The following is a 23,538-nucleotide window of genomic DNA, read 5'->3' as shown; positions in this document are numbered from 1 at the left end:
TACTGACCATATAAATAAGATCTGCCAAACTACATTTAATGGATTCAAATTGATTTCCCCTTATAAGAACCTTTTAGACATTCGCTCCAAACGCCTGTTGACTGATGCCTTGATACTATCACATTTAAACTATGCTGACATAGTATACGGTCCCTGTCTATCTTGTGTGGACAAATATCGTTTGCAAAAGATTCAAAACTTTTGTGTGAGATATATTTATTCTATTCCACGTGATACCCACATTACACCTTTGGTACGGAATTTAGGCTGGATGAAAATGCATGAAAGACGTTTTCATCACTTTATCAAACTCATAATAAAGATCCGACTTCATAATGAGCTTCACTATCTGCAAAATAAAATTTCAATTCGTAGTTCTGTACATGACAGAAACCTGCGACAAATGGATCTGACTGTTGACATACCTTCTCATTCTTTGAGTTCATATAAATCATCATTTTCATATTTAGCTGCGTATGTCATAAATAACGTTTTACGTCATTATTCCAACTTAAATAACCATTACATCATCAAATCTGTAAAGGATCTCTTATTGGCTGAGCAAGCAGAAATAAAATTAAAATTAAATTTAAATCTATTTTAAATTCTGTACCTTTAAAACTATCTATAAAAAATTATGTTCCTCTTTCATATTTTACACCTTGTATCTCATATCTCATTTCCATTTCTTTTCAACATAGGGACAGATTGTAAATCAGTAATACTGAATCTGTTTTTTTTTCCCTTTTGAGTATTACGCATTTTTTATTTATTTTTGTTTACTTGTATTTTTTTTTTATTTATGGTACTCAATAAATTTATTATTATTATTATTATTATTATATAATAGTGTTGGCCATGAAAATCTAGTGAGTTTGTTGGTATTCGATGCAGAAGAATAAAAATTCCCTGAACTTTTTTTGTTAGGTTATGTTTTATTAAATTAAAGGTTAAAAAATATGCCAGAAATTTGTGGACAATCTATTTGATTATGCAAGAGTTTAAACCCAAATCGTAGCTTAAATTTCAAAACGCGTTTCCACAGTGCTTCCAATTCGGTTAAATTAAGTCTCTGATCATAATTATATTGCGGTTTATTAAGCCCCATCTTGAAAATTAAAAAGTTACACATTTTTCTCTGCACTCTTTCTAGTCTTGTTACGTGGACTTCATAAAAAGGAAACCAAATAATTATGCCGTACTCTAAGATAGGTCTAACTAGTGTAATAAAAAGCTTACGAACAGCAGCAACGCAGTGAAAATCTCTAGTCATCCTTTTTATGAAGCCACTTACACGATATGACTTATCAATAATATAATCCATGTGGCTATTAAAGCGTAGTTCAGAATCAAAAACTATTCCTAGATCTTTAATTTCATTCACTCTTTCCAAAAGCTTATTATTTATAGCGTAGGCGAATACATAGTTACATAATTTTCTAGAGAATGTTATAATCTTGCACTTGTCATTGTTGAGCATCATATTATTATTAATACACCACTTCGTAGTAACATCCAGGGCTGCTTGGAGCCGATAACAATCTTCAAAGGAACTTATCTTGGAAAAAATTTTTAAATCATCAGCAAAAAGCAGTAGATTCGATGTAGAGAAGGATACTGCAAGATCATTAATAAATAGTAGGAAGAGTATTGGCCCAAGATGACTGCACTGGGGAACTCCGGAAGGTATTAAGAGAGGATCGGATAGAAATCCCTTTAATGAAATTATTCGAATACGATTAGTAATATAAGAGAAAATCCATGTGTAAAGTTGACCACAAATACCGAGATACCAAAGTTTTTTCATTAGAAGAGCATGGTTAACACGATCAAACGCCTTACTAAAATCTAAATAGACCGAGTCAACCTGGTATCCATCTTCAAAAGCATCGATAATAAATTCATTGTATATAGCAAGATTGGTCACTGTACTTCTACTAGGAAGGAATCAATGTTGATACGGTGAAAGGATGTTTCTGTACAGTCGAATAAGTTGTTCACTAATAATTGATTCTAAACCCTTACATAAAGCAGAAATAATCGATATAGGTCGGTAGTTAGTAACTTCAGATTTGTCTCCAGTTTTATGCAGGGGAATCACATGAGATTGTTTCCAAATACTGGGACAAATACCAGTGTCGATAGATTTTCTGTAGAGTAAAAAGACAGGCCAGGCTAAGCTACTAGCACACTGATTTAGGAAATAAGGAGGAATTCCATCTGGTCCTGGATTTAAACTAGGTTTTAGAATTAATAGTTTGTTTCGAATCAAGTCAGGATTTAAGTCAATCATGTAAATTAACGTTATTCAGAAACAAAGAGGGATTTAATTCAGGGTTATGGTTGTTCACGTTTGAATCATATACAGACTTAAAGTACTTAGCAAACATATTGGCAATCGTTTGGGGATCAGAGAAGTGTAAATCTTGGTAGTGCATATTTTTCGGTACACTACTTAGATTTAGAATTGCGACTTTTGGAATTTACGTAGTTAAAGAAGACTTTAGTATTATTATGAACGTTATTTTCAACGAAGCATATATAGTTATCGTGGTCTTCTTTTATTGCAGCCTTAGCTAGTCTATGAACCGCTTAAAATGATTATAATGGGTTACATTCAATGTAGATCTGCATAATGAAAATAATCTACGCTTTTTATTTACAAGTTTAACAGTATTTGGCTCAAACCATACTGGAAAATGAATATTGGGCTTACTAGTTTTAGGAGTACAGATATCAATAGCCTCATGAACAATGGAGTAGAAAGTTTCAATTGTAGCTTCAATATCTGAATATTGCAAAAGAGAACCCCAGTTTATAGATGAAAAATAGTTATTTAAAAAGTGATAATTGGCTTTTTTGAAGTTATAGTACCAACTGATTGAAGGCACAATATTGGAAGTTGCATGATTTGTCGGGAGAATTATACAGAGTGGAGGATGATGGTCATCCACGGTAACTAATCCAAAATCTTCACTATGAACTTCTGTCGACGAAGACGATGTTAATATTAAGTCAAGAATAACACCGTTTTTATTAATCTCATGATTATGCTGAAATAACTCCAATGAGGAGAAACCATCACAGATAATTCTTTCTTTGTCGCTGACTCCTGCCATACAATTTCTTGAATCATTTGTGAAAAATAAATTTGGCAAGTTGTAATCACCTGCGATGCAAAGGTTGGCATCAGGAAATGTTGTTCGGATGAAGTCCATCGATGAAATATTATCCAAGTAAGAGTTTAAATCGGAGTTAGATGGAATATAGACCGCACCGCATACTATAAAACTTTGATTAAAACTAATTGATACATATAATTTATCTCATTCCCTTTGCTAAGTACCTACATACCAATCTGCATTCGTTGCAGCAAGTGTCTTACACAGTTTAAGTTAAATTTGTGTTTTTTTTTTAAGTGTATTTTATTGAATTTTGGAATACAGTTAGATTGTTGTGCAATCGTGTAGCTCCGTAAATTGCATACTGCGGATTGGTGTCCTTTTGAAGTTTCTGTATAACTTAAATCAAGGTGTACGCAAAGTTTATTCTTATCATATCAGTGAGTGCTTTTTTTTGTGCTTTTTTGATGCTCTTCTTTTTCTTTCGACTAACAAGTGTCATTCACCTCTTGTTCATTTTCCTGTATCCTGTCCGAGGCCTACTCTGTTTGTTTTTACTGTAGTCACCAACAAAGGGCCCTGTTGGTGTGAAAAGCTGTGTCCTCGTTTTAATTCCCTTTCATTAAAATATCAGTAATGACGTTTTATTGTTTGATCTGCGAATCTGCTGTTACACCTTCCACACCATCGATCAAATGTTCAAATTGCAAAAAACATGTTCATGTTAGGTGTTCAACCGTGACCGTCCCAAATATATCTACCAACGTTCAGTGGGTGTGTCAAAAGTGTTCTTCAATTGCTCCGGCCTCTGATACTCCAATAACTCTTGCGGCAATCGAGAAGCTGTTTGAAAATCAATTCAGCAAATTAAAGGAGGACTTGAAATTAGAATTGATGAAAAATTATTGCAAATTAATAACAGAATTTCTAATGTTGAATATAATGTTCGAAAAATACAATCTGAAATTATTCATCTTAAGACTTCCTCTACCAATAAGACTGACTCTTATGATATTAATGATGTAGTGTTGGAAATTTGTGACCGAAATGACCGTAGTAAGAATGTTCTCTTATACAATGTCCCTGAGTCACTGGCTAAATCTGCAGACGAACGCGTAATTGACGATTTAACTCATGTTTCATCCATTTTGGAACCTCTAGGGGCATTCCAACAGCCAAAGAAAATTTTCCATATTGGTTCTCCAAAACCTAATGTGGTACGTCCGTTAAAGATGATTTTTTCGAACAATGATGAGGCCAAGAGTATACTAAAATCTAACGTTAAAAATCCCAATAAACAAAATCACTTTCATCCGGATTTGACTACACGGCAAAGACAATCCAATTCTTCCATAATTGAGAAATGTAAGGAAAGAAAATCGCGTGGAGAGAACGACATTGCGCTGACCTATAGGAACAATATGGCATTGACTACACGGAGGAATGAAGGTAGAAGTCAAGCAAAAAACGACTAAATTGTTATTTTCACAATGTTGGCGGTTTAAATACTAAGATTCACGATTTTTCAAATAGAGTTAATACGAGTGTTTACTATGTTATTATAATAATAGAATCTTGGTTGACACATGAAGTTTCTGATGTAGAACTAGGTTTATCTAATTTTAACATATTTCGTGCTGATCGAAGTTTTAGTGTTAGTGGTAAAGTTAGAGGTGGTGGTGTACTGGTGGCTGTAAGAAAAGATATATGTTCCTCAACTATCTTTATAGGTCAATCAGTTGAAAGTATTTACCTTCGTCTTCAGATTAAGGAATTTAACTTTATTGTGGGAGGCGTCTATATTCCTCCTGGTTCTGCGGAAGTTATTTATAAGAACCACTGTGATGATTTAGAAAATATTTTTAACAAATACCCTGAGTCCAAATATATTATTGCAGGGGATTTTAATTTACCTAATATAAAGATTGATGACAATATGTTTATGTCGTGTGCAGGGCCACGGAGCAATTTTGATATAATCAGTGGGTTGTATTCGTTTTTAAACATGAACCAAATTAATATGATCCCAAATGAAAGAGGCGTCTTTCTTGATCTAATCTTTTCTAATATTAAGGATATAGAAATTAGCGAAGCTATGGATCTGTTATCGAATGTAAATTTTCATCATATTCCTTATATGTGGTCTGTATTTTGTATAGCAGATGCTCCCTTACTCTTGGAGAAGTATGTTTTTGATTTTGGTAATGGAGATTATCACTCACTTAATAATTTTTTGGCATCTGTTGACTGGACGTCTTGTTTCAGTAATAAAAATGTTGATACTAAAGTCTCGATATTCTATGACATTTTATTTACAGGCATTAACTACTATATTCCAAAGAAAACGATTAAATCTGGGAGTTCTTATCCGATATGGTTTAACAGGGATCTTAAAAATTTGTGCTACCAGAAAAGGCTCGCTCATTTTAAATATAAATTGTCTGGCAAATTAGTAGATTATCTTAACTTCATGTCGATTCGATCTCGCTGCAAGACCCTTAATGAAAATTTATATTCTTCGTACATTGCCCAAGTTGATGTTAGTGTTACATCTAGCCCAAATTATTTTTGGAAATATATTCGTAGTAAGAACAAGGATAATGGGATTCCTAATTACATGTCATTTAAAGATAAGAAAGCGGACAATGGAGCAGATATTTCCAATCTGTTTGCGGAATATTTTTCTACACTCTATATTACTGATCCCACAATAAATTTACAAAATAATAATTCACCTAATTTAAAAGAATTTGATAGTGGATTAAAGGTAACATAATTGGATGTTTTTCAAAATATTAGCAATCTTAAATCTTCTTATTCCTGTGGCCCCGACGGTGTTCCAAGTATGCTTATAAAAAATGCATTTGTACTTTGGCTGTTCCACCGTTCCTATTGTTTGAATCATCCCTTATGGAATCCAAAGTTCCTGATGTTTGGAAGTGTAGTTATGTGTCTCCGATTTTTAAATCGGGAGCACGAACCAAAGTATAAAACTATAGAGGGGTGAGCAACCAATCACCAATCCCCAAAATTTTAGATTACATTATTGCGAAACAACTACAGTGGTCTTCTTCTTCGATTTTATCTACTCATCAACATGGGTTTTGTAAAGGTAAATCTTCTTTTACAAACTTATTGTCTTACTACGTGTTTCTTAATAATTCATTTCAAGTAAAGTCTCAAGTGGATTCCATTTACACCGACTTCGCAAAAGCCTTTGATAGGGTCAGTCATCACATTCTGATCACTAAACTGAGTCAACTAAGGTTTAACAGTTCCACTGTAGATTGGTTGATTTCGTTTTTATCGGGCAGATGTCAACAGGTTAGAATTGGCAATTTTATATCCCGCAGTTTTGAAGTTACTTCTGGTGTACCTCAGGGATCACACTGTGGTCCAATATTATTTTTGCTGTTTGTCAATGATCTACAATTTTGTTTCAAATATTCTAATTTTTTACTTTACGCCGATGACTTGAAAATTTTTAAACTTATTAAATCTCCTCAGGATGCGTTGGAATTACAATCTGATTTAAATAGCTTATATAACTGGTGTGATCGGAATCAACTGTTTTTAAATACTGATAAATGTTATGTTATAACATTCTGTAAAGTAAAAAATTTATACCAACATACCTATAAAATAAATGACAGTGTCTTGAAGGTAGTAAATGAAATAAAAGACCTCGGTGTGGTGTTTGATTCAAAATTGTCTTTTAAATCTCATTACGATTATATTTTCAAAAAGTCAATGAACATGTTGGTTTTTGTATGGCGTCATTGTCACATGTTATCTACGTTCTCTTTAAAGACACTCTACTGTTCCCTTGTACGTTCGCATTTGGAATATTGTTCACCAATATGGTTTCCCTTTTATAAGACGGATAATGATTATTTGGAAAGAATTCAAAAGAAGTTTCTTAGATGTTTGGAGTTCCGAATGCATTGGCCCCACCATAAAGGCCAATACGAGATCATCACCAATTTCATAAACTTGCCTTCTTTGCATACAAGGAGGATACTGTCGGATGGTTGCCTTTTACATGGTGTCATAAATGCTCATATTGTTACCCCTGGAATATTATCACAATTAGATTTCTATGTTCCCGATCCTTCGGTTTGTAACACACGCAGTGTAAACATTTTTAGAGTCCATTCTTCGTTAAAAACAAATTTTGTTTTTAATAATCCAATTAATAGACTAATGGAACTTGGAAACAAATTTGCATCCATAGAAAAGTTTGATCTTTTCCAGAATTCAAAACATATATTCAAACGTGAATTCCTTTCTATTCTTAACAATAATTGCCGTTAATTTTGCTCATGAGTTATGTCTAAGTCAGTGTTAGGTTAGATATAAGTTAGATATAAGTACATATATGTTTCAGTCGTTTGTACATTTATTTAGTTTATCTGTGCAAATTGGAGTAATCCGTAACATGATTAATAAATATAGTTCTTCACATATTGAATCAGAAAAGCTTAGTTTACTAGATGACAGATCAGCTCGCACAGCAATATGTACACCTCCACCCCTAGTTTTTTTAGTAGACATTGGATTACGATCGTTATTTTTTGAATTTAAAAAATTGTTACAACCATACAAGAACCCCGTTGAACAACCCGCGTGGATAATAGTAAACCTTGGTCCTTCACTTTTAATTTTGGTGGGATTGCTTCTTAGATCAGTATCGTGCACCCAACGACGAATAGACGAACCATTTTGATAGATCCAAATACACGAAAGTCAAATTTTCACAAAAATTTAGAAACTGTAAATATGTTCTCAAAAAAGTAATCTATCTATGCTGACAAAATTACAACATTTGTTTGCTTGATTAAAAAAATTGCGTCTAATAATTCTGATCTAATAAATGAAGTAGAAAAGTGATGGCAATCCAGCTCAAAGCAAATGTCAATCAGACCACTGACAGACAAAAAACTCAGTTTATCCAACTTAAAGAAAAAATATCAAAGCCTACTTTACTATATCAAGATCGTGAATGGATAATATGTACTCTTTATTTTTCAGAAATGTTTGTTTTAAAATTCGTCACAAAATATATATACTTGTAATCTACATACAACAACTAACCGATAAAATGAGTTTATACAGTCAAAGAACAATGAATGAAACCACAACGTCGCGATTGTCACTTGCCCCCCCACCACCCTCCTCCATAATTACTATTTACATTATCCTCGTTACTCAAGTACGAAAGTTGTCGGTAATAAAAAATAATTGCCGCAATTACGTATGCCGAACATATAATTTCGGTCCACCACGTAGGTGGTTCGGCATAATAACAAGCAAATAACGTCGAATCTCCAACATTGTAGTCGACGGCGTGCGCACAGCGCACACGATCACTTCCATCATTATCTCCCTTCTATGACATAACTAATTAATTGAAAACAGCAATTTCACAGAGTCGCTATTCCTATCGCATGCGTTATATTTAACACATGACTCCGGTCGCTCCGATAAAGGTTATTTTAATCATAAACAAATAAATTATTTAATCTTTCAATGGGATATGCAAATTAATAGCGCGATATCTCAATGGCATAATAAACTCCCAATTTATTTATACACACTCGAACGCGCGCCAGACTCCGAAGCGGGCTTGCCCGAAAAAACGCATTCCGGCGACATCTATCCTTCGATCTAATTTTTTACACGTCCAAATCGAAATCCACCTGCGCTCACAAAGGTCGCTTAGCATAAGCCGCTTATGATCACTTTTTTTTTATTAGGATTTTACTCCTCGGCTCGATGGCATTGTGGCTCCGACCGACCTGAAAAAAAACAACCACCACGAAATCGTGTCTGGAGCCTTAACGCGTCAGGAACATAATTAATCTAACACCTTTACCTCGCGGTATTTTGTAAGGCGGTCTATAGTGCGCTGCAACATATACAGGATGTTCATGGCGTATACCAAAGGTTCCGAAAGTGTTGGGTGTCATGTACATTTTAACGCACTTATTTTTGTGAAATTTAAATATGGAACGTCCACACCTTTCTCTACAGGGTGTTTTTCGCCAAAGTGCTTTCAGAGGTTTTCCTAAAAAAAGCAAGCGGAAAAGAAAATAATAATTCGATTATTATAACACACATTGTTTACATTAAAGCTTCCACTTTATTATTTCTTGTAAATTTGCACCAGAACTCGCTATTACACTCTCTGCCGAAGATTAACCGATCTAGAGTGGCTCGTAATTCTCGCCTTTTTTTCCGCACCTAAACGCATCCAATTGCCAATTTGGTTTAAACCAACGGGACAGTTCTGGTACCAAATATTTGTTGCTTTCCAGTCCTTATTTGGCGTCAAAAATAAGCGATTCGTCTTCACATTCGAAGTTCGTTTGGCCATCATCGTTTCAAACAAACTCACCGAACATAAATCTTCACTTTCTTTGTTTGGTGTGAGCCAATTGCTTCCAGCCAAATTTTTCTCACCTCCTTGAGTTCTTTTTCCAAAAAAAGTATTACACTCTAAGCGTATGCCATAATTATGTATTTCTTTAAAACAAATCAACTACACATGATGTCGCTTCATTCCCACGCCAGGCCAATTCTACAGCTGCAATTAGAAAGAATTTTCTTTGCAAGCCATCGGATGTATTTTCGTCAAAACTTTGGCGTCTATTTAAACCTATACATTCCTCTCGATGGATCGAGAACGCCGCTTCGAGAGTTTTCTGGGCCCGTCGCGACATCTGCATCCAGGCTTTCCTTTAGCGAACGCTGCGCCGCCCGGCCGATGAGTCATCAACGCCGTACATGCTAGAATCCATAGGCGTCGTACAAATTAGTTTCCTATTTTATTTCTTACAATTTTTGATATTTTTGCTTTTAGTTTTACCTTAGTTAGCCTTAGTACTTGGCGACTACCCTGGACCCAACCTGTAGATCTTTCAGATTTTACTTTTACTTGTTTTAGTTCAAGAAAATTGGTAACATTGACTTTTTACTTTTTTAATACATTATTTTATTTTACGGTGCAACTTTTGTGCAGGTGTTCAGTGCAAAATTTTCATGTTGGTACAATTTACGAAAGCATTGATGACGTCACCACTGTGAAAAATACCCAAAAGTCTGAAAATTGTTGTCTAAATCGAGATGTTAGTGAATAAAAAACGGGTCCACTTCTGACTTTGTTTTAAATCGTATATTGTACCGTTTTTCAAAATAGAATTAAATTCCCATTTTACAGCAAATAAAATAAGTCAGTGAAATGGAGAAAAGAGATGGGGGGGGGGGTTAGTTTTTTCGACACCCCTTCTTCATTCTGTTGACTGCTCTTGATTAGTGTTGATATTGTTCAGTTTCATCTTTGCAAATACTAGCCCCTCCCGCTCGCCCTCTATTTTCTTAGAAGGTATACAAGCCCCGCCCACCCACCCTCTAGTTTCTTAGAAGGTATGTCATTTGCCAAAATCAGTCGTATCTTAGGAAGCACTAGCCCCGCCCACCCCCCCCCCTTTACTTTTTTAGAAGGTATATTATTCGCCAAATCAGTCTTATCTTTACAAATACTAGCCCCACCCACCCGCCCTTTATTTTCTTAGACAGTATGTCACTTGCCAAAATCATTCGTATCTACGGAAGTACTAGAGCCAGAGTCGCCCACCCCCTTTTATTTTCCTAGAGAGTCGATCATTTGCCAAAAGCAATTTTACATTGTCAAGTACTAGAGGTTACCATTAATTGCCCCTTCTAACTCTATAATTCGTAATGTTCAATAAACGCGAATGAGACCGTTTTTTTTTTTAAGTCGAAAAATCGAGAGGCAGAAATTTTTCACTTTTTAACTTTTGCAATATTTCAGTTTCTGGATATTCCGATTTTTCGACTTTTCTATTTTTGACTGTCTCGCCCCCGATTTTTCGATTTCTTTCTTTCCCAGGCATCGTTTTTTTAATTTTCAAATATTTGTTGTCTCGGATTTTTAATTTTTAATTCGATCTCACAATTTCAAAATATTTCGGTTTTTATATTTCTCAATCTTTCAAAAAGTCGAAAAATCGAGACATTGAGAAATCGAAAAATCCAAAAAACCAGAAAATGAAAAACAATTTTTCGATTTTTCACTTCTTCGATTGGCTGTTTCAGTTTTCTGAATTTGATATTTTCCAACTCAACGATTATACAAATTTTTCAATTTTCAAATTTCTCAATTTACTCGAATTTTCAATTATTTGGTATTTAATTTCTTCGATTTATCGATGTTTCAACTTTTCCATTAGATTTTTGGTTTATCGCTTTTTTGAATTTTTCTTTTTTCGGTTTTTCGATTTTCCAATTTTTCCACTTTCCAATTTCTCGATTCTTCAAATTTTCTATTTTGTCTTTCTCGACCTCGACGTTTCGATTTCTCAAAATTCTAATTATTCAGATTTTAGATTTTTGAATTTTTCGATTTTACACATTTTAGAACTTTCAGGTTTTTGTAAGTCCAAAATCGAGAGATAGAAAAATCGAACGTCGAAAAATAGAAGAATCCAGAAATTGAAAAACCTGAAAACCTAAAACTTGAAAAATCGAGAAATTGAAATTTGCGATTTTTCAGTTTTTAGATTTTTCAATTTTTAACTTTTGGGATTTTTCAGTTTCTGGATTTTCCGATTTTTCGACTTTGCTATTTTTGTCTTCCTCGCCCCCGATTTTTCGATTTCCTTCTTTTTCAATCATCGCTTTTTCAATTTTCAATTATTCGTTGATCGCGAGTTTTTAATTTCTCCATTTCCCCATTTTTCGATTATACAAATTTCCGATTTTTCAATTTTTAAACCTTACAATTTCCCGAATTTTCAAATTTTTTTATTGTTGTTTCTGGATTTTTTTCGATTTATCAGTTTCTTAATTTTTCAATTATTCGATTTTTCAATTTTTTGAGTTTTCTAATTTACGATTTTTCAGTTTTCCAATTTCTGCGACTTCTCGATTTCCCAATTCCTCAAACTTTCGACTTGTCGATTTCACAATTTCAAAATTTTTCGGTTTTTCGATTTTTATATTTCTCAATCTTCCAAAAAGTCGAAAAATGGAGACATTGAAAAATCGAAAAATTCAAAAAACCAGAGAATGAAAAAAATTAAAAATCGAGAAATTGAAATTTGTGATTTTTCAATTTTTCGATTTTTCACTTCTTCGATTCGCTATTTCAGTTTTCTAAATTTGCTATTTTCCAGTTTTTCGATTATACAAATTTTTCAATTTTAAAATCTCTCAATTTCTTGAATTTTCAATTATTTGATATTTAATTTCTTCGATTTATTAATTCATCGATGTTTCAACTTTTCAATTTTTCGAGTATTAGATTTTTGGTTTATCGCTTTTTTGGATTTTTCTTTTTCGGTTTTTCGATTTTCAAATTTTTCCACTTTCCAATTTCTCGATTCTTAAAATTTTGTATTTTGTCTTTCTCGACCTCGATTTTTCGATTTCTCAAATTTCCAATTACGTATTCAGATTTTAGATTTTTTTATTTTTCGATTTTTCACATTTTAGATTTTTCAGGTTTTTTTAAGTCGAAAAATCGAGAGATAGAAAAATCGGACGTCGAAAAATAGAAGAATATAGAAATCGAAAAACCCCAATTTTTCAGTTTCTAGACTTTTCAATTTTAAATTTTCCCGATTTTTCAGTTTCTGAATTTTCCGATTTTTCAACTTTTCTATGTTTGTCTTTCTTGTCCCCGATTTTTCGATTTCTTTCTTTTTCAATTATTCAAATTTTCAATCATCGCTTTTTCAATTTTCAATTATTCGTTGTCTCGGGTTTTTAATGTTTCCATTTCCCAATGTTTCGGTTATACAAATTTTAGATTTTTCAATTTTTTGATTGTTCTGTTCCTGGGCTTTTTTGATTTATCAATTTCTTAATTTTTCATTTATTCGAGCTTCCAATTTTTTTAATTTTCTGATTTTTTGATTTTTCGGTTTTCCAATTTATGCGACTTTCCGATTTCTCAATTTCTCAAAGTTTCGACTTATCGATTTCACTATTTCAAAATTTTTCGGTTTTTATATTACTCAATCTTTCAAAAAGTCAAAAAATCCAAAAAAGCAGAAAATGAAAAACAGCAAAACCTAAAAATTGAAAATCAAGAAATTGAAATTTGTGATTTTTTTAATTTTTCAGTCTTATCTTAACAAGTTTTAGCCCCGCCCAACCGCCCTGTATTTTCTTAGGGGGTATATAATTTGCCAAAATCAGTTTTATCTTACTAAATACAAGCCCCGCCCACCCACCCTCTATTTTCTTAGGAAGTATGTCATTTGCCAAAATCAGTCGTATCTTAGAAACGTAGGAATGGATTTTTCGATTATTACATTTTCTAATTTTTCAATTTTCCGATTATTCGTTTTTTTTAATTTTTCAGTTTTTGATTTTTCAAATTACTCAATTTTTTACAAGACGACGTAATACTTTTTATTTTATTTTAATGTCTTTATTAGATATTTTCTCAGGTGTGTCGCAAATTCCGATTCCACTTAATCTAACGCCTTAAATACTCACAGTTTAGAAACTGTCAAATAATTAACAGTTACTAGAAATCAATTATACACCTTGCACCTAATTAATATTTGCATTGGCGCAAGAAAAATATGGACGCAGGTAATTTTTTCTTGCGAGATTTCTGATTCTGATACCTGATTTTTTGCACAAATTTCAAAAACACCCTGTATTTAAGCAAAATTTTCCAAGCAAACAGTTTTGTTTAGCAATTGACTATTTTATCTTAATTAAATTTAATTCGTGCTTTGGTCGGAGGGCTATATTTACTATACGTTGGCGCGGAGTATAGGAGGCCAGGTTCGGGGCTGGTATAATACGGACCCGGCCGAAATTTATTGCTAGTAACCTGTTTCGGTTTGCGTTTTATTTTGTTGTAGCTAGAGATGGGAGATGAGTTTGGAGTTGGGGCACAAAATCGTAAATAATGGTTGTAAAGTTGTGGTAAGTACTCAAAGACAAAGTCCGTGGCACTTACGTTACAGTATAAAAAAATTGCTTCTTTAAAAATAAATACAAAAAATAACTCTTTTGTTCGAAGTCGTAAAATTTTTATGTCGATGTAGTCGCGAGGTCTTTAGCTGTAACTTTCCCTATATAGCTGTAAAACATGTGTAAAATATTCGCATTAAAGTTTAGCGAAGCTTAAAGGTCGCAACAAAATTAAATTTGATAATTGCAAAACGTCAAAAAACCGTCAACTTTGTCAAAATAGTCCTACTACAATATTTGCGACTATTTGTGGATGACTCCCTTTTTATAAACTTATTTTCACAATCTGGTGTCACAGGCCATCAGAAACGATAACAGCGACCTGTTGATAGTGCCATAAAAAATAATATCGTGTTATATTTTTTTCAAAACAGTTATTTTGTCACGAAAATTAATATCAAAAACTACAACCACGAAACACCAGATTTATTTTAAAGAGAACAAAATCGTGAACCCATTAACATTGCAAATTGTGTTAAGTTAATTATTACACTTGTGATGTGAATAAACAAAAAAGATAAAAACCTTAATTGCGAATTTATGTAAATAGGGAACTCGCGCTCGCACACCTGGAACATCTGAGTTATTTGAAAGACAAAAGTATGGAATTTAGAACAACTAACTTGAGAATTATAACTAAACAAGTTAGATGATTTCTTGGTTTTGCTAAAGAAAATTTAATCGGGTACAAACAAGACTTTGCTATTATAAAATTCATTTATTAAGTCAAAACATGGTCAATAACCAAAATATAGATAACGAATCTCTGCCCACAACCAATTTTTAAGTACGAAAGCCGAACAAACAGGGTGTAGTTTTGAATTTCTTGAAGGTTGTGGTTTTCTTCTGCAATCAAGTAAAACGACAGAGATTGCCATCAAACGATGCATGGGGAACTGTTTAAAACCAGTTGATTCCGGCTTTATATTGTGATGGACAATGCTCCATATCGCTCTATTCGGCTTGAAAAACTTCCAAATCGTTCATGCAACAAAAAGAAAATGCAAAATTATGTGGTAAAATGTAACATTCGCTTCCAATCAAACAATACAAAAAAAAAAAAAAACAGTTATGGGAATTCATGGAAAGTACTCTTCCAATATTAAATACGAGATAGGTACATACAAGACGAACAGCGAATTGATAGCAAAATATCACAGAATCGCAAAAATTACGAAATTCTTATTTAAACGTTTATTCAATAAGTATTTAATCTTTCTAACAAAATACATATATAAATATGGTTCTGGAAACCTACCTCGAATAAACAAATTTCTCGGGTACTTTTATGGGAATTAAGCTCAATAACCGGCAGCTGAAGATTGACCAGGGACTAATGACATAAAAGTGATTAACTCTGTTTCCAAATATCTTTAGAGATATTTTACATTCCTTATTTTTGAAATAACAAAGAAAAAATTATTGATTTATATACACATGACCTATAATACTTGGACTTTAAAAGATCACGTGAAACCATCTAACTCCATCTGTTCGATAAACGAAAAATAGACAATTTTTAACATAAAATTTAGATCAAAAAACCCATAGAATGATTTCAAACCATAAACAATGTGTGACTGGAAAACCTTTATTTAATGAAACGAGTGACAATGTAGCAGAATAAATGCGGAAATTAGGTAACTTAATACAACGTACTGTTATCGAAGTCATAATTATTAATGTTAATAATAATTGTGACTTTCCTAAATCTAACACACTGAACTCCACAAATTCCGTCATACTTTTTCTATTTCTTAAAAAAAAAAAATCCAAATTGTTTGGTGTAAATCTGTCTTTAAGTAACCTCAAAAAAGTGACAGATTGCACATTCTGCATACAATCTCGGCGATTTATTAATGTTCGATTCCAAACTTTTCTAACTTAGCGTACACACAATCCCACCCCTCACGTCAACCCTCCCACTCCTACCAACCGCACAAAACCAAAACAAGGTTAAGCAACAAGGAAACAACGTCAACGAGGTTCAAAGTCACCGGGTCATCTGGCCCCGACGCACACCACGCCTCTGGCATCCGCTGTCACGGCCCGCCATCACCTGTCATCCGTCAACCTCCTGTCAAAGCCCGCATTGACAGCTCTCGCTTCCACCCCCGACCGCCGCCCCCGATCCCGGCGACCTTGCCTCCGTCTCCGGGATTCCTCCTGCTCCCCAAATCGCGAATCGATACCGCGGATGATGCAAGATCGCCGCCGCCGAGCGGCGATCCGTCGCCGATTTATGAATGAATCGCAGATCATAAACACTGGCACAGCTGGCTGGGATTTAAGATCGCAGTGACGCATACCAGAAGGCCATGAACATAACCAATAATGGACTTACATGTCTGCACGAAACTCGCCGCCGACGCGTTGCTGCCTGGGATAGTGACGATTTGCACCCCCGATTCGCGAGAACCGGCCATTTTAAGCCCACAAATGCATCCACAAAGGCACAAATCCTTGCACAATTACGACACAATCCACTACATTCGAGCACTGATGGCGACTTGATGTTTTTGTCGAGGCGGTGGCGACATCTAGCGGGAGGGCGGGAAGTTGATGAGCGGGAAGGTTTGAATTTTGAATTGTTGAGGGTGGGAATGAGTGGAAAGTAAATAAAGTGGCGGTGTTTGCAAGGGATTGCAGGTTAAGTGGCGTTTAGTTATCTTGATGAGTACGTGGATGAGGTTTTGTGTGTAGATGTAGGCAGATAAGTGTGATAAGGATCAGATGGGTTGAGATAAAAATAAACGCGGGAGCAGACTGTATGTCTGCGGTCTGGAAATGTTTGTTAAAATATAGCTACAATAAATTATTAAACATTGACTAAATATTGATTTTTCTTGATAAATATATTATGTGTGTAGAATGAGCACCATGCCTCGGATGTTTCTATTGCTCTATGGACCAGTTTATTTTCTTTGTGTCGGAAGAATCATGTTTATTGAAACCTATATGAGATTCTTTTATTTACTGATTCTTTTTGTATTGTTCTCTTCTAGATAATAATAAACTGAAAATTTTTAGGAACTTATATTTTTAGCACCTTGTCACCATTATGTAATCGTCAGTGAAGCTGCTGATAATCACAATAATATTTGGAAAAGACAAATATTTACAAATGCTAATAAGCGGTCGCATAAAAGTGATAACAGAAGTTGTTTACATTTCACAATAGAAACGCATTGTTGCAATATTTGGTTTTATCACCAAAATGTCACTTTTTTTTTAATCACTCAAGAATTTTTTTATATTTTGCAATCTATGTTATCTACTCAAAACAATAATTGGTAAGTCGGACTACACAAACCTGTCCTACCTTATGGGTTTATAATGCTTTTCTCCGGCTTTGTAATGATCTTTTATGCATAAATGTCAGAATTTTCTCATAACTTAGATTTCTCAATACCATAAATAACAAAAGATCTAAATTAATAGTTAAGTGACCTGTATCTGAAACATGTAGCGTGAAATAGGTATACATTAATTTTGGATACTTCGTTGTAGGTGAAACAGGAAGTTGACTATCAATGATTTCTGCTAATTCTAGTGATTAAAACACCTACATTTATGCCCACCTTAGTGGTCATTGTCTCGAGTAAATACTATGAACTCTCGATAGGGGTCAGAATCGTTTAAATGTCGCTGATGTCACACCTGTCGGTTTTTGGTATTCGTCGGTTCCTCTGGTGACACTATTCAAAATTTTAGATACATTTCTTCAGACTGATGATAGGTAGATAAAATTCACGCAAAAATATATTACAAAGCTTGTGTACCTTTTTTGTAAATGACTTTTTACTAATTGTAGAGTTTTTAGTAATTATTAATTCTCAATTTTTAGACGATTTTAAATAGGTATTACATGTCTGCAACCCACAATACAGCTAAGTAGATATTTGGAGGCATTCATTTATTAATTCAGAGAGATTTTTTGCCAATAATTTCTTATAAAGGAATAAGTATTTTGCAGTTAAGCTCTGCCCCCTTGGTTCACGGCGAATAAAAAAAGATCATCACAATTGGGACAGGGTGGGTGGGCGGGCGTCGATTCTGCCTTTTTGTTTTAATATGTGTAGACTTCTTTTCACAACATGAAACTTAAAACACGTTTAAAATGGAAAATTTTTATAAGGAAATATCGATTTTGCAATTATGCTCCATCAATGATCTCTATACTGTGCTTAAATTGGGAATGCTATTCTGCAACTCACAATACACATGAGTTTTTATTTCGAATTATTCATCGATCCGTTAATTTACCAATAAATTTAATAGATATTCATAAGGTTTCAAAAGTTATAATTAAAAATTTAAATAATCAGATGTTTTTATATATTGCTAAAATGGTAAATGAGTACCTACAATATAAATATTTGCAATAGATTTAAAACGTTGAGAGAGATAAGTCGATGCCTCATATAAGGATACTTTTACTAAGATATCATCTTCAGAGCTACATTTTTCAATTTCTTAATCCAATCTTTCAGTTTTTCTAATTTTTTTTTTCGATTTAGTAATTTTTCAATTTCTTACTCCAATTTTTCAGTTTTTGAATTTTTCGAATTCCCAGTTTTTCCATTTTTAATTTTTTGATTTTCAGTTTGTCACATGTTGACTTTTTCCAATTTATCGATTTTGCAAATTTGGATTTTGTGATTTTAAAATTTTGTAATTTTTCAATTTCTTAATCCGATCTTTGAATTTTTCAATTTTTTGAATTTTCAATTTGTCGATTTTGAATTTTTTTATTTTTCAATTTTTCGTCCAAATTTTTAATTTTTCAATTTTTCTTTTTTCAATATGTACATAAATTTTTCCATTTTTCAGCTAGTCGATTTTTTAGTTTCTCCATTTTCAATTTTTAAATTTTTCAATTCTCAAACCAATCTTTCAATTTTTCAAATTTTCTAATTTTTTTCGATTTAGTAATTTTTCAACTTCCTAGTTAAATTTTTCTGTTTATGAATTTTTCGAATTTCCAGTTTTTCGATTTTTAATTTTTTGATGTTTTAATTTGTCACACTTTTCCAGTTTATCGATTTTCCAATTTTTAGATTTTGTAATTTAACAATGATTCTGTAATTTTTCCATTTTTCGTCATCTGATTTTTCAGTTTCTCAATTTTCCAGTTTTTCTTTTTTCAAATTTACGATTTTTCACTTTTTTCATTTATCAGCTATTCGACTTTTCAATTTTTTGATTTTTTAATTTCTTAATCCAATCTTTCAATTTTTCAATTTTTTGAATTTTCAATTTTTCAATTTTTCTTTTTTCAAATTAAATTTTTCCACTTTTCAGCTATTCGATTTTTTAGTGTCTATTTTCCATTTTTAAATTTTTCAGTTCCTCAACCCGATCTTTCAATTTTTCAATTTTTCAATTTGCAGTTTTTCGATTTTTAATTTTTTGATTTTTCAGTTTTTCACATGTTGACTTTTTCCAATGTATCGATTTTCCAAATTTTGATTTTGTGATTTTACAATTCCGTCATTTTTCAAATTTACAATTTCTCAATCCAATTTTTTCAAATTTTCTAATTTTTTTTCGATTAGTATTTTATAATTTTTTAGTCCAATTTTTCAGTTTTTGGATTTTTGGAATTTCCAGTTTTTCCATTTTTAATTTTTTGATTTTTCAGTTTGTCACGTTTTTTTTTCCAATTTATCGATTTTCCAAATTTTGATTTTGTAATTTTAAAATTTTGTAATTTTTCAATTTCTTAATTCGATCTTTTACTTTTCAATTTTTCGATTTTAAATTGTTTGATTTTTCAATTTTTCGTTTAGTTTCTCATGTCCAAATTTTTAATTTTTCACTTTTGGATTTTTCAATTTTTTTTCCTTCCTATGTACATAAATTTTTCCATTTTCAGCTAGTCGATTTTTTAGTTTCTCCATTTTCAATTTTTCAATTTTTGTAATTTTTTTTTGATTTAGTAATTTTTCAATTCTTTAGTTTAATTTTTCAGTTTTTGAATTTTTCGAATTTCCAGTTTTTCGATTTTTAATTTTTTAATGTTTCAGTTTGTCACTCTTTTTCCAGTTTATGGATTTTCCAATTTTTAGATTCTGTAATTTAACAATGATTCTGTAATTTTTCGTCATCTGATTTTTGAGTTTCTCGGTTTTCCAGTTTTTCTTTTTTCAAATTTACAATTTTGCAATTATTCCATTTTTCAGCATTCGACTTTTCGATTTTTTGATTTTTCAATTTCTTAATCCGATTTTTCAATTTTTCAATTTTTTGAATTATAAATTTCTCGATTTAACATATTTTAATTTTTCAATTTTTCAATTTTAGATTTTTCAAATTTTCTTTTTTCAGTTTTTCCACATTTCAGCTATTCGATTTTTTAGTGTTTCAATTTTCAATTTTTAGATTTTTCAGTTTCTCAATCCGATCTTTCAATTTTTCAATTTTTCAATTTGCAGTTTTTCGATTTTTAATTTTTTGATTTTCCAGTTTGTCACATGTTGACTTTTTCCAATTTATCGATTTTCTAAATTTTGATTTTGTAATTTTAAAATTTTGTAATTTTTCAATTTCTTAATGCGATCTTTTAATTCTTCAATTTTTTGAATTTTCAATTTTTCGATTTTAAATTTTTTGATTTTTAAATTCTTCGTTTAGTTTGTCATGTCCAAATTTTTAATTTTTCAATTTTGGATTTTTCAATTTTTCTTTTTTCAAATACATATGTCTGGTCGATTTTTTAGTTTCTCCATTTTCAATTTTTAGATTTTTCAATTTCTCAATCCAATCTTGCAATTTTTCAATTTGCAGTTTTTCGATTTTTAATTTTTTGATTTTCTATTTTGTCACATATTGACTTTTTCCAATTTATCGATTTTCCAAATTTTGATTTTGTAGTTTTAAAATTTTGTAATTTTTCAATTTCTTAATCCCATCTTTTAATTTTTCAATTTTTTGAATTTCCAATTTTTCGATTTTAAATTTTTTGTTTTTTAAATCTTTCGTTTAGTTTTTCATGTCCAAATTTTTAATTTTTCAAATTTGGATTTTTCAGTTTTTCTTTTTTCAAATATGTAATATATTTTTCTATTTTTCAGGTAGTCGATTTTTTAACTTCTCCATTTTCAATATTTAGATTTTTCAATTTCTCAATCCAATGTTTCAATTTTTCAAGCTTTCTAATTTTTTTTTGATTTAGGAATTTTTCAATTTCTTAGTTCAATTTTTCAATTTTTGTAATGTTTTTTTTTTGATTTATTAATTTTTCAATTTTTTAGTTCAATTTTTCAGTTTTTCGATTTTTAATTTTTTAATTTTTCAGTTTGTCACCCTTTTTCCAGTTTATGGATTTTCCATTTTTTAAATTTTGTAATTTAACAATGATTCTGTAATGTTTCGATTTTTCGTCATCTGATTTTTGAGTTTCTCGGGTTTCCAGTTTTTTTTTTTTTCAAATTTAGGATTTTGCAATTCTTCCATTTTTCAGCTATTCGACTTTTCGATTTTTTGATTTTTCAATTTCTTAATCCGATCTTTCAATTTTTCAATTTTTTGAATTATGAATTTTTCAATTTTTCAATTTTTCGTTTAGTTTTGTTGTCCAAATTTTTAATTTTTCAATTTTAGATTTTTCAATTTTAGATTTTTCAATTTTTCTTTTTTCAAATTCAGTTGTTCCACTTTTCAGCTATTCGATTTTTTAGTGTTTCCATTTTCAATTTTTAGATTTTTCAGTTTCTCAATCCGATCTTTCAATTTTTCAATTTTTCTAATTTTTTTTCGATTTAGTAATTTTTTAATTTCTCAGTCCAATTTTTCAGTTTTTGAATTTCGAATTCCAGGTTTTCAATTTTTAATTTTTTGATTTTTCAGTTATTCTTTCTTCACTTTTACGAATTTGAAATATTTCTATCTTTCAGCTTTCCGTTTTTTCAGTTATTTGATCTTTGAGAAACTTTTTTCAATTTTTAAATTTTTTAATGTTACTATTTTGTAGTTTTTCAATTTCTATATCCGATCTTCCAATTTTTATGAATTTTAAATTTTTATAGATTTTTAATTTTTCTATTTTTCCATTTTACAGTTTTTCGATTTTTCAGTTTTAATTTCTTAATTTTTCGATTTTTTAATTTTTTAGTATTTGATTTATTTCAATTTCTCGATTTTTCGACATCTGATTTGTCAATTTCCCGATTTTCTAGTTTTTCAGATGATTTTTAAAATTTTGTAATTCGTCAATTTCTTAATCCGATGTTTTGAATTTTCAATTTTTCGATTTTAAATTTTTTGATTCTTCAAATGTTTCTTTCTTCAAAGATGTACACAAATTTTTACACTTTTCAGCTATCCGATTTTTCAGTTTCTCCATTTTCAATTTTCAGATTTTTCAATTTCTCAATTCGATCGTTCAAATTTTTAATTTGTTTAATTTTTTTTTCTGATTTAATTATTTTTCAATTTCTCAGTCCATTCTTCCAGTTTTTGAATTTTTCAAATGTACAATTTTGTACTTTCTCAACTTCTCAATCCATTAATTTTTCAATTTTCAATTTCTCAATTTCGATTTTTTGTTTAATTTTTTTTGGCCCGATTTTTAATTCATCCATTTTTCATTTTTCGATTTTCCAGATTTTGTTTTTTCAATTTTTTGATTTCCCAGTTGTGCAATTTTTCACTTAAATTTTACAGTTTTATATTTTTTTAATTCGAACTTTTAATTTTTCGATTTTTGATATTCAATTTCTCGATTTTGGGATTTTTGGATTTTCAAAATTTTCAGTTTTTGCAATTTTCAACAAATTCGTTGTACATTCTTCTTCCGTAAAAATCCAAGTATAAAATTTAACAACAAAATCAACACTACTTTGGCATTTGAATTAGAACAATAAAATTAGAATTACAATAAGAAAAAAAAATCATCACCTTAGTTGATACAAAAAATTACGCTAAATTTAAGTATGTAAATTGAAAGTTTCTCCTTTCCAGAGGTCCCAAACCCTGATGAAAGGTGGAATGCAAAGAACAAATAAAGAATAAACTTATAACAGGGCCATCTGTTGAATAAAGTTGTAAAATGCCTCTAGAAAAGCGGGTGCCATGTAGCGGTTGGTAAGGTATCAAAGGGTTGTAGCAGTGACTATACCGGGCATTTTTTTTAAAACTGAACATAGGCCTATGTTCAGTTTTAAAACGACGCTGTCAATGCAGGAACATTGTTGGTTGCATAACCACGAGAAATCGTTTGAGTAAAGCAGAGCTTTTTCACCGAAACTACAGCGTGTTATGCACATGTTCAACAATAAACAAAACCATAAATACGACAAAAATTTTATAAAACAAAAACTAAATTTTATAACAAATATTCGAAATGACCGCCTCCCTATTCCAAGCAATAACCAAGTCTGTGATGGAATCCTTGCAC

General features: G+C 31.4%; 1 protein-coding gene across 3 annotated transcripts in view; it reads right to left on the bottom strand.

The window, feature by feature from the left end:
- LOC135123356 (bone morphogenetic protein receptor type-1B) overlaps positions 1–16,656 on the bottom strand; it is a 371,222-nt gene extending 354,566 nt beyond the window's left edge. The window contains exon 1 of one of the 3 annotated variants that reach the window (XM_064047920.1): positions 16,483–16,656. In XM_064047920.1, the coding sequence (XP_063903990.1) occupies positions 16,483–16,564 (82 nt within the window). In that variant the 5' untranslated portion in view covers positions 16,565–16,656. The remainder of the gene's footprint in view (positions 1–16,482) is intronic. The other 2 variants (XM_064047923.1, XM_064047924.1) reach the window with 2 other exon arrangements.
- Positions 16,657–23,538: the final 6,882 nt, after the last annotated feature.

The sequence above is a fragment of the Zophobas morio genome, unplaced genomic scaffold (assembly GCF_036711695.1).
Source record: "Zophobas morio isolate AGI-343-1 ecotype UQ-CSIRO unplaced genomic scaffold, CSIRO_AGI_Zmor_V1 ptg000006l, whole genome shotgun sequence".
NCBI classification, from domain to species: Eukaryota; Metazoa; Arthropoda; class Insecta; order Coleoptera; family Tenebrionidae; genus Zophobas; species Zophobas morio.
This window is presented reverse-complemented; position numbering and strand designations above follow the sequence as displayed.